Source organism: Xiphophorus maculatus, chromosome 7, assembly GCF_002775205.1.
Source record: "Xiphophorus maculatus strain JP 163 A chromosome 7, X_maculatus-5.0-male, whole genome shotgun sequence".
Taxonomy (NCBI): Eukaryota; Metazoa; Chordata; class Actinopteri; order Cyprinodontiformes; family Poeciliidae; genus Xiphophorus; species Xiphophorus maculatus.
The window spans coordinates 3168356-3181428 of record NC_036449.1 but is presented as its reverse complement, the minus strand read 5'-3'; the positions used below and the strand labels follow the sequence as shown (position 1 = coordinate 3181428).

The 13073-nt window shown below is 38.1% G+C and overlaps 1 protein-coding gene across 1 annotated transcript in view; it reads left to right on the top strand.

Moving 5' to 3' along the window:
* Positions 1-13073, top strand: part of LOC102230020 (potassium voltage-gated channel subfamily H member 8-like) — a 176542-nt gene that overhangs the window by 145803 nt on the left and 17666 nt on the right. Inside the window, exons 8-10 of the mRNA XM_023337467.1 lie at positions 4857-5201; positions 7250-7449; positions 9924-10173. Of these exons, the coding sequence (XP_023193235.1) occupies positions 4857-5201; positions 7250-7449; positions 9924-10173 (795 nt within the window). The remainder of the gene's footprint in view (positions 1-4856; positions 5202-7249; positions 7450-9923; positions 10174-13073) is intronic.

Sequence of the window (13073 nt, the reverse complement as noted above, 5' to 3'; positions counted from 1 at the left end):
TATTTTCTAAATCGATATTTAGAACCTTTGTTCTAAATTGTAAATGGACCACATATCTAACTAAGCACTCACTTCATAAACTAAAAACAGCAGCATAAGCTCACTTCAGCAGAGAGCCACATGTCGACAATAACAGGAAAGCACCACAAAAAGCCAGACTGCACTGCAGGAGAGACATTGAAGTGATTTTTATCGTACCTCTAAAAAGGCTGAGAGCTAGACTTAGAAAAAAATCTGGCAACCAGAGAGCGCATGGTGTCTATAGACAGTACATAATTAGATACAAGGTGATAATTAGCTGAGCAAAAATTTAGAGGAAAGACTGGCTGTAAGCTTATCTGACAGAGGTGTAAAAAAGACAGTGTGTTAAATTCCAACAGGAAATGAGCCAACAGAACATGTTGGACCTGAAAGCAATATGTGGAAATTCATATTGGAATAGGCAAGTACTGAACAGATTTCAGTACACAGACAGCTGAGAAAGAAAGTTTACTCCACCTAACTAGAGGAACAGGAGACATCAGCACCATGGACAGAGGCAGACCCAACACAGGACCAAACATGGAGCTTTGAAAACAGCTTCAATTTTTACAACTTTATTTTCCTTGTTTATAGAATAGAATATACTTTATTTATCCCCACGGGGAAATTGCTTATTTGTTGACAAGCTCCCCAGCTCTTAAATATTAATACAAATATAACCATAAGAGATACATTTATAATATATATTTATGCGCCTGAGTTGCAATGCAGAGTGCACTAATTTCACACAGGTGCTGCAAGTGTGCAAAAGTCTTTGTCTGAAACACAATTTCACAAGTGCAGAATTTCTATTAAATAAGATATTAAATTAAGATTGCACGTGAATACATTTATTCACTCAATAAGTCACTAAAAATCATGGCAGTGACAGATGTAAAGAGTTAGATATGTTCATAATTCAGTCATGGCTCTAGAGCTCATCATCTATCAGCCAATCAGAGGAGACATCGGCGTCTTATTCGGCCATTGGAGCAACAAGCTCCCCATATGTGGGAGCGGCTACGTATGCGGCGTTCTGGGGAAATTGTAGTCGGCCATTTTACATTCGCGTTATGAATTTCACACCTTTGAATGATACAGAACTTTTTATTTATGAACTGTGTGATGCTGTGAGACTCTGGTGGAGCCAGAAAAAAACAAAAACAAACCATCATCCTCTTACCACTTCCTGTCATCTTCATTTTCGCCAGTTGTAAAATCCGACTGTTCATCATGTGAGTTCTGTAAATACATCTATTTCAGTACGGCTGAAAAACCTCCTCATCCTAGCTCAAAACTTTTTATCACATGAGTTTTTTTTCCAAATTGATGTGCTTCTGTTAAGATAATTTATTTTGACACTTTCAATTTGTGCAGTTTTATTCTTAATGGGAACACAGCTTCAACCTATACAGCTTAAACCTTTCTTTTAGAAAAGGCAGATATACTCCATGGTATTGTCAGCAAACAGTCTGGATCTCAGTCCAGTTGACAGTCTGTGGTGGAAGCAGTCCAGGCTGCAAAGCTGATCTGTCAGCTGCTGCAGAAAAATGCTGGATCCTGACTGATGAGGCCTGTTGTTTCTCTTAAGCTGAGTTTGTGTCTCAAGGAACTCAGGCTGTCAAAGATGCAAGAGGAAGTGCAGCGAAATGCTCATCTGGATTTACTCTCTAGTTTATGGTTCCATATTTCTCTCCTGCAGCTGGTTTGAAAAAATAAATAAATCACATTATTACCCAAGTCAGACAGGCAGGGTACACTCTGGAGAGGTCAGAAGTCCATCACAGGGCCACACAGGACAAATAGCTGTGCACACACACACACACACACACACACACACCCTCATACCTTAGCATGATTTAGAGATGCCAATTAATCTAACAGCCATGCTTTTGGACTGTGGGATGAAGAAAAAACACATGCACAGTTACCCCCCCCCCCCCCCCCCCCCCCCCCCCCCCCCCCCCACACACACACACACACACACACACGCAGAGAGAGAGAGCAAGAGAAAGAGAGAGAACCTGTAACCCCATGCAGAAAAACTTTCTTCCTCCAATGAAACAGTCATGCCAGCTGTTCCACTGTGCAACACCCGGTTACAGACTGCATTTTTTCATTTTTTAAGGTTTTCCAGGCCAGAATGTTTGGTTATGTAAGGCATTTTGATGTCATTTCTGTGCTTTGTTATATACAAGAGCTTTTACATTAGTGTGATGACAAACCAGCAGTACATTAATCTGACATTAAAAAAAATTCACCTATAAACACATATTACTTCAACAAGAAGTAATATGTGTTTGTATGTACTGTGCATGCTTGGTTTTTTTCATTATTTATAATATTTAGATTTTTGTTGTTGTCATTCTTTGTTTGAAAACCAGTAATATTAATAAAGAAATCTCAGGATGACAGAGTAAAATAATGTAGTGGAGGAAAAAGAAAAGCTTTTCATAAGATTATATTTCCTGTGGCGTCATCATGGGACTCACAAGTTTGGAGCAGCTGAGTGTTCAGAAACAGACAGTATTAATAAAATGTGACAAAAAAAACATTTATTTGATATATTATTATTGTTGTTATTATTATTATTAGAGGTGCACCGATTGCGGTTTTCTGGCCGATCGCCGATCTTTTAAAAAGCTTAACCCGTCGATTCCGATTTTGGCCAATACCAATTTTTTTTGCCTGAAATGTTGCTCAGTATAGCAAGACAATTGTTGAGTTGGCAACAGTGGGATCACTATTGGTAGTTGTAAACATGCAGACAGAACTTGGTGGGCTGGTCTGTCGGTCAAACCTTTCTCACTGGAGAGCACAAGAGGGCAGTGGTTGATTCCTTTGTCTTTGCCAAGCTAGATAAGATCAGTGAATAAGATCGGCTTCATATATAAAAATTGGCCGATCACCAATCTCCCAAAATTAAGTAAATCGGCACTGATAAATTGGTTCACCCCTAATTATTACTCTTGTTATTTGATTTGCTTTGACTTTTGTAACCCATTTATTCAGAGAGTTAGATCTACAAATCTGTTACTTTAAATGGGGAGAGTATTTTAGCAATCAATTATTTTATGTCAAATATTGCTCTTTCAATATTTTTCAATCAGATTATACTTCATTAATCCCAAAAGTGAATAGCAGTTTTACAGAATATGCTTAGTAATTTTATTGATTGTGATTGATTTGTAATCACAATCAATAAGCATAAAACACCCATGTGAATACTTTTTTTTAGGTCCTGTTAATAAATGAACAGGTTTTGTGCAGCTATCGGGCTGATAACCTGATCGGTAATCTGAAAGTCACAGACTGATACCGTCCTCAGTTAAAATCAGTAATCAGTTTTGGTTTTTCCCGTTGTAATCCACAGCTGCTCACGCTTCGGTGAAACAAACTTCCAGTGAGGCCCGTGCGTTCAGAGCTTGGCAGAGGTTAAGTTGCACTAATGACGATGTCATCAGGAAACTACTCAGGTGTTAAATCCTCTGATGCTGACGGTTTAGCAGCTCCGCTGTCACTTCTGCTTATTGATGCTGGCGGGCGAACAAAAGCCCGCTCCCTGGAGGTTTGGCTGCCAGGGATCAATAAATAGACTCATCCACATTGCATTGTGTGATTCTTATCAGAACATCCCTCTACTGTGTTCTGCGGCTGCTGTCACAGACTCCGCTGGGTTTTATTACAGCCTTCATTTACTCACAGATGACAGCATTTTCCTTCTTCCTTTTGTTCCTGTGCACCGAGGACATCTGCTGACTTTATCTAAATGTTTTGCATGTTTCATATTGCTAATCCTGGACGCATGTTCTAGCTCTATTATTATAGCTTTCTGATCCACGCTTAAGTTTTGTCACAATTTGTTATCCTACAACCACAAACTGCATTTATTTACTCAATTTATAGAAATTTATAGGGGCAGTGTTAAGTAAAATGTTTTTGTTTTTTTTTTAGCTTTATGAATGTTATCCACTCATCAAAAGCATACCTGGAGTGTTGCTTTAATCTTTCATGCATGTTTAAGAAATCCCTTAATCTCCATGGTAACCATTCAGCTGCTCAAAACGCCTGTTTGGATGTAGTCCCGCCTTTTATGAAAAATTTTAGAAAATTGCGTATCCTTCCATTTCAGAATTATGCACTACTTTCTGTGCGTCTGTCACATAAAATACAAAACAAAAATTGTTCCAGAGTTATGAATACCTGCACAAAATAAAGAGTTGAAGAGAGAACACATCCTCATTAAGTTGAAATAAATGTTTTTATGCCACTGAATTCCGGTTCAAGTTGAATTTAGCTTGCAACTAATATTTTTTTTCAAAGGTGGCTTTTCATTGTAGAGTAGAAAGAACTGAAAATACTTCATCTGTTTTCACGGAAAAGACTCAGAAATGAATCAAAGTCTTTTATCATGGTGTGCACTGCAAAAACACAAAATATTACCAAGCGTTTTTGTTCTAGCTTCTATTGCAAATATCTTAATGCACTTGAAATAAGACAATATTTACTTGCAAGTAACTTTTCAGCGAGATATAAGAGCTTGTGTTTAGCCGATATATTTTTATATTGATGAAAAGTGGCAGATTATTTCACTTATGAGGAAAATGTCTTGTTTAAAGTGAAATAATCTGCCAGTGCAACTTGTACTTTTTTATCAATATTAAGGAATGATTAACTTAAAGCAAGCCCATTTCTTGCTGAAAAGTTACTTTAAGATAGTTTTTTCTTATTTAAAAGTATATTGAGATATTTCCACTAGAAATGAGACAAATATACTTGGTAAGATTTTGTGTTTTTGCAGTGTGTACAGTATATTTTCCCTTTTCTCCTCACAGGTTGGCTCTATGAATTGGCAAAGCGCCTGGGGACCCCGTACTTCATGTCCCCTCTGACCACACAGACCCCACCCACAGTGAGCAGCCTCCCAGCCAACAGCACCCAGTGGAACACGTCGGGGTCACAGGTCGCGGGGCAGGGCACCTGGAACTCGAGCCAAGAATATGGGAACATTTCAGGATCGGGGGGTCTGAAGATGCTGGGCGGGGGCCCATCGACCCGGAGCAGCTACGTGACGGCCCTGTACTTCGCTCTGAGCAGCCTGACCAGCGTAGGCTTCGGGAACGTGTCCGCCAACACGGACTCAGAGAAGATCTTCTCCATCTGCACCATGCTTATAGGAGGTACACTGCAAAAACTCGCCTTTCAAAAAGAGTTCCAAAATAAGCTATACATTACTTAAAATAAGAAAAAGTATCTGCCTACAGAACAAGGAAATGTGGCTTGTCAAGATTTTCGAAACAAGTAAAAGTATCTCACCTAAATGAAGCCACAATTACCTTAAAAATAGAGTATTTTCACTTAAAACACGCCCATTTTTCCTTATATAAATAGAATATATGAGACTTTCTTTCTGCATATTTAGAAATATATTTTTTAATTACAGAAATACTACTGACATCATATCAATTGGCACTGTTGTTTTTCTAGAAGCCAATAAAGTTTTATTAGAATCTACAGTTACTAGTACTTTTCTTGATACAAATGCTTAATATTTTTGTATATTTTAAATAAAGCTCAAGCAAAAACCCAATAATGGATCCTGTCAGTACTAGAACAAGAAAATTACAACCTGCACTGCATAAACACAAAATCTTGCCAAGTATTTTTGTTCCTTAATTTTTGTGCCTCAATATACTATTAATACTTAATACTTGAAATAAGACAAAACTCACTTAAAAGTAACTGTTCATCAAGAAATGAGGTTGTTTAATTTAGTAGTTCCTTTTTCCCATTAGTGAAATAATCTGCAAGTGGAAATAATACTTTTAAAAAAAAGTCTATATTTAAAAAGGCTCTTATAGTTTGCATGCAAGTAAATGTTATCTTATTTAAAGCGTACTAAAACATTTACACTAGAAACCAGATAAAAATTACTTGGTAAGATTTTGTGTTTTTATAGTGCAGTTTAAGCTGATGCTAGGGAAATAAGTTAAATTGTACTTTTTGGTATTATTCATTCCATTTAAGTGGTTGTATAGCAGTTGTCAGGTTGAAGATTAAGGTCACATAAATTCCAATTATAATACATAACATTCAGATTCAGCTATGAAATGCCAGAGGGTAAAAATAGTAGTAGGTTACAGCATGACATGGTTAAAATAATCTGATAGATTTCACTCGGTAACATACTGGATTTTAGACAGAAATATGAACTTATCCTAAGCCCTGTTCAGCATGGAGGAATCAGAGTAACTGTATCAAATCATGATCACTTGTCAAAACAAGTTGCAGCTTCATTAGCCCATCTGAATCTACGTGGCGAGCTGCTGCCCAGCGGCGCTCTGTGCTGTAACCAAGAGACGCTTTAAAGTCAGAGTTTGCCTAAATGTCCCACGGGTTGATCTGCCTGAGGGGACAGTCATTAGTCTGTCAGTAAACTGTGGATGTCCTGAGATCTGACACTCATTCTGCCACTTTTTAGCTCACTTAACTTTTTCTCTGCTGCTGATTGGCTGTGGATCGGTTCACAGCAAAGCTCAAATCAAGGGACCACTGAGAAAGTTTCACTACAATATCAAGAACCATCAGAATAGTACTACAACATATCAAGGCTTAAAAACATGAGTACATTTCCTCAAAAAAATGCAACAGTTTGAGAGTAAGATAAGAAATCTTCTAGAAATACAAGGAAATTAGTGAGTTTCAAAATCAACTTTTTTTTTAAACTCAGACCTTTCCAAGTTTTTTTCTTAAAACTTTCTGAGATTAATCTGAAAATTTCTGAGTTTTTTTCAAGCAAAATGTTCCACATTTTAAACTCAGAAATGTCCTTGTTGTTGTAAGACAGTTTCTGAGATGAATCCAAAAATTTGAGTTTTTTGGCAGAAATGTACACCTCTTTTTTTCCTAGCTACAATGGCCCTAATAAGCCATTGTAGAATAGAAAAGGAGGTGTGGAGCTTTAAAATAGCTTTTTCTGGCTGCACAATCCAAAAGATTTATTGCATTTCAGTTATTTTTTAGTCATAATCTAGACATTTTGTGGTTTTAAAGCAACAGAGTCATTTCTTACCCTACAGTAAGAAAGGACTTACTGTAGGGTGTTCTAAATTCTCCAGGTTTGTGGAGACCTATGAGTCTTTGAGACCTTTGAAACTGTGGTCCTTCCAAACATTGACCCTCGTCTTAACCAGACGGAGTTAACGAGAAAGCTTACCTCTGCCCACAGCTTTGATGCACGCTGTGGTGTTTGGTAACGTGACCGCCATCATCCAGAGAATGTACTCCCGCCGCTCACTGTACCACACCCGCACCAAGGACCTGAAGGACTTCATCAGGGTGCACCGGCTGCCCAAAGCCTTGGAACAGCGCATGCTGGAGTGTTTCCAGACCACCTGGTCGGTTAACAACGGGATAGACGTCAATGAGGTACATTTAACACCTGGCATGCTACTCTGCTCACATTAAAGGAAACATATGTGTCAGTAGCTGCATTTCCGTTACAGATGTGCACAAAATGTTGTCTATATTCTGCTGATGTCGAAAAACATAATATTGCAATTGTAGTGTTTTCATTAAATAAGAAATGCAATTAAAATCACACTAATACGTTTGTTGTTGCAATACGTCATTAAAAAGCATGTGGCACTATCATCCTCCTACCACTTCCTGTCGACTTCTTCGTAGTTTCTGCCAGTAGTAACATCCGGTTATTGATCATGTGACTTGTGTGATGTAAAAAAATATGTTTCCATCGCAGTTTAATGAAGTAAATAAATTTCGATACGGTTGAAAAACCACTTCATCCTAGGGAAAAAAAGTTTTACTAAAAAACATGAACTTTTTCAAAACTGCCTTGTTTCCATTAAGCAAATTTATTTTCATAATTCCAGTTTGCGCAAATTTATGGTCAATGGAAACTCAGTGAGTGTTATGGGATTATAGCAACATGTCTGAGATGTTTCAGTAAAAATAGCACCAAAACCCCTTTATATAAGCCTTTTCAGCAGATGTCCACAATATGTCAAATCACAATCATTGCAATATCTGCGTGTGCCTTTTTCAAATTCAAATTAAAGAATACTTTAGTGATCCCAAAGGGAAATCAAATGTTATTGTGGCTGATATTAATTAAAATTCCTGAAAGAAATATCATAGGTGATGATTTGCAATCATAAAGACCTGCTTCAAAGTACAGTGAATCCATGAGATTCACAGGAACTAGTGACCACAACCACATGTGAAAAGCTAAACTCACCAAATACTCGAGATGCCCTATAAAAGACTTACATTGTCTATTTTAATAGTTCAAACACCAAATATATAGAAAACATCTAACATTTGAAGACACTAACATTTGAAAGACTCAAAGCAACACTCCAGGCATGTTTTTGTTGGGGGAATGACACTATAACATGGTGTAAAGTTCAAAAAAGTCAATTTTACATAATACGTTAAGCCCTACAAGACAAGCACTCACCAAACTGTTAGGGGAAAAAAGCGCCGAAGGTGTGTCAATTGAATTCAATGAGAAGGTGTGTCCAAACCTTTGGTCTGAACTGAGTACAGACCAAAGGTTTGGACACACAGTTGTGTCCAAACTTTTGGTCTGTACTGTATATAACAGTGCCCTTTTAAAGAGCGCAAAATCAGAAATAACAAAACATCCATCCATCCATCCATCCATTTTCTGTACACCCTTGTCCCTAGTGGGGTCAGGAATGGTGCTGGTGTCTATCTCCAGCAAGACATTTCACATGAGAGGCGGGGGTCACCCTGGACAGGTTGCCAGTCTGTCGCAGGGCAACACAGAGACAGACAGGATAAACAACCATGCACACACACACACAGTCATGTTTTTGGACTGTGGGAGGAAGCCGGAGAACCCGGAGAGAACCCACCATGCATAGGGAGAATAATGCAAACTCCATGAAGAAAGACCCCGTGCCGGGAATCGAACCCAGGACCTTCTTGCTGCAAGGCAACAGTGCTACCAACTGCTCCACTGTGCATCCCTATAACAAAACATAAGTATCAATTAAGAAACTTTTATCTTTTGTTTTAAGGTCCAAAACATAAACCTGAGTCTATCAGAAGGCCTCAGTCCGTCCACATATCCGACAGCCCCAACGAGCAGCATCTCTGTTGTACAGGCCGCCACCAAGCATGAAGACGAGGGAAACTTTCACATAAGTCAAGGACAAAGTCATGCTAAATTAGAGATCAAGAAAGGGTCATCCACCAAAACCCACAGACTCAGCAGGAAAGGCATTAATCAGAGAAGCAACAAAGATACTGTAACTCCACTGGTAGCTGCTGTGCAGATAGGAGGATGTGTCTACTGGAGCTCTGTGAGCTTTACCTGGGCCAGAGCCAGGCACTAAGGCAAGAAAATAACTGCTGCTTATAGAGATAATAAGGTAGGACATCTGAAATGTATTCAAATTTATGTTGGATACTGCTTAAGTATGTGGTTGGAGAAGCTAAAATCCAATATATACCTTTTTACGTAGAAATACTTTCTCTTAACACATCAGTTCTATTTAGACACAGTGAGTGTTTTGGGATCTTAGCAATATGTCTGAGATTTTTGAGTAAAAATAGTCCCAAAAACCCTTCACATAAACCCTTTCAGTAGAATGCGTCAATGGTTTATACAATTAATCAATTAATCATCAGAATAATCGATTAATCGTTTACTGCAGTCCTAATCATTTTAAGGGTTTCTTTTTTCAATTCTTCATCATTTATCACTGTCTTTTCTGTGTTTTCTCCTGTCTTAATATTAAAGAAGTTTTTTTAGAAGTTTTTTTTTTTAGTTAACTAAGCTAACTCAGTTAGCTAAAACCCTCTGGTTTTTTACACAGTGCAGCTGTTAAATGTGAACTGCTCTGCCTTCCCAGCTGCTGAAGGACTTCCCGGACGAGCTGCGGGCCGACATCGCCATGCACCTGAACAAGGAGCTGCTGCAGCTGCCACTGTTCGAGTCGGCCAGCAGGGGATGCCTGCGCTCCCTCTCCCTCATCATCAAGACCTCCTTCTGCGCCCCGGGAGAGTTCCTCATCCGGCAGGGCGACGCCCTGCAGGCCATCTACTTCGTCTGCTCAGGGTCCATGGAGGTGCTGAAGGACAACACTGTGCTGGCTATACTGGGTGAGTCTGTGAAGAGGGTTACCTCTAGATGCAGGACCTCATATTCTTTCACATGTGTGCGTAAAAGATAAGAAAGCACATTTGTCCTTCAGCAGTTTAACTGTGCAGTAAAGATTCATTGATTTCAGAGATTTTTTGCACCAGAGTTGCCAACAACGAGGCAGAAAATACACAGAAACAAGGTGAGTGGACTGTCTGCACTATAAAAACACAAAATCTTACCAAGTATTTTTGGTCTACTTTCTAGAGCAAATAGTAGTACACTTGAAATAGGACAAAACTGACTTAAGAGTAACTTTTCAGCAAGCTATTTGTTAATGTTGATGAAAAGTACTTGTTCTATTGACAGGTTATTATTTCACTTATATTTTCCCATGTTATTAGTGAAATAATTTGCCAGTGGAACCAGTACCTGTTTAAAATCAATATTAAATAATGATTTACTTAAAATACGCTCTAGTATTTTATTTTTTTTTTTTTTGCTGAAAGTTACTTGTAAGTTAGTTTTGTTCTATTTCAAGTGAAATAAAATACTTTCCCAATACAAAAATGCATCCTAATGTTAAACACACAAAAAGAACCTAAAATCCTTTGTTGGGACATGATGACACTCAAGATGATAGAAAAACATTCGGTTATTCAATGAATAACTAATATTTAATATTTCCTGTTCCTTTAAGGAGTGATCCAATGAGATCCAGCAGTGTGTGTTTGTATATGTGCGTTAGATCACCAGCTATATTAAGCTGAGAGTTTCGTGGACCACGAAAATAAAGATGGTCTGTTGGTGCAATGATGGTGGTTAGAATCATTTTACAACACCTTGTTCGGTTTCATCCAAGCAGAGCAAACTTGACTGCTCTAATAAACATTAGGTGATGAAGGGGTGAGGAGGAGGAGGAGGTGTAAGCTAACAGGGAGGGCAGGGCTAAAGGCAAGCTGCTGAAAAGCTGCAGTTTGCTCTCTGCTGCTTAAAGGCGTTATCACCCAGGTGGAGCCGCACAGAAAAAGTCGCTGCTTGGTGATTATCCTCCAGGAATCCTGTTAGGTTCAGCGGAAGATGGTGCAAAGGCTGATATTGCATCTCCTAAACGATAAAAAAAAAAAAACCTGAGGTATTATCATCTCCCATTATGGTCTCTTTTTAGTGCAACACTTTATCATCTCTCTGCTAAATTACCCTCATCTGTCCAGTGTTGATGCTACATACTAGCGTGATTTTGAGTTTTTAAAACAATTTTAAATTTGTTGTGTGTGTGGAGGGGGGGTGTTTGCATAGCTCGTTTTAAATTGGTTGGTTTCTGTTACCGGGAGTTGGAGTTTCCAGTTTTATTTGTATAGCAGATTTTCAAGAGGAAAATTCAACCTTACATGATTAGACGTAAAATAAAACAATAAACAAGAAAAAACTTAAATAAAAAATACACTAAGGTGATTGAAAAACAAAGACAAGTTTAGAAACAGACCACAGTCTAACATGTTGTACCGCTCTGTACCGATATATCGCGTATGAAATGTCAGTGTTAAATCCGATGTATCATGCATCTATAATAATTATTTCCATTTCTGGTGACAGTGGTCATTTTGTATGTAAACATCTGGTTTTGAAGACATTAATAAATAAATCTCTGACATATTATTTCTGGTATTGCGGCATTGAGCAATCCTTTTTGTAATTTTCACAACATCAGACTAGGGAAATTTGGATGGATTTAACTTCTGACAGTGAGAATAAAAGGTGTGTGTGTGTGTGTGTGTGTGTGTGTGTGTGTGTGTGTGTGTGTGTCTTGTTATTCTGTGTATGTAAAGTTCTGGATTCAACTGAATATCCATATCTTGTACATTTTTCTTTCTCTAAATGATCCAGCACGTTTTCTTCCAATCATGCTGTTTTTAATAACCATACAGCCTTATTTCTCTTATCATGAACTACGATGTAAAGAATTAACCAAAGTGAAACCTGCTGAAATTCTGAGCAAAGGGCCGAGATTCTGGTTCACCTTTAGTATTATTTGAAAACGGTGCTTTGGGAATTGAAATGTTCCTCTAATTTATTATTTAATTTACACCTGATTAAATTCTGTTTTTATTATGAAAACAATCTTACAAATTAGCCTGCCAGATAACTTTACCTTATCAGTAAGGTTTTTGAAAATGAAGATTATGGAGGCAGAACAAGTCTAAGATTTCTTTAGAACAACAATACGTCGAAAACTTTTAATAGAGATATAATAATATCATAGAAACTAGAACTGGCTAAGATCAATCTGAGCAAGTTAGAGCTTCATAAAAACTGGAGATCAGAAATCTGTAATTACTGCATCGCCACTTAATTATCTCAAAAACCACCTTTAGCCAACATTTGTATGTATGTACTGTATGTAAAATCAACAGTAATATTGTCTCACTGAAAATAATCCAATTGGAGGTGGTATGTTGAGACAAACTATTGCTGCTGCCAAAACAATGATTTCTTTTGCTCTCGCAGGTGGAAATCTAATTTAGTTGGGATGTGACTCAAAACCTTTGTAAGGCTAATCCAGGAAGCAGCTTCCCTCAGCCAGCGCCGTGTGGATGAGGAGAAAACAGAAACAACAAACTGGACATAAGGGAGGAGCTGAAAGGCCTTCTTATGTATTCATGGCAGGAGCAGATGTACATGTTTATGCAAAGGATTGGATTAATGATGTGGACTTGTATTTCTGTGTGTGTGTGTGGGCGTGTGTGTGTGACCAGATTTTTAGATACTTGTGGGGACGTGTTTCTGGTCCCCATGAGGGGACATGTTGTTGGGTTATGGGTGATGGTTAGGAGTAGGATGAAGATTAGGCTATAGAAAATAAATGGAAGTCAATGTAAAGCCCCCATAAGACATGAAAACTCAATTAGGTGTGTGGGTG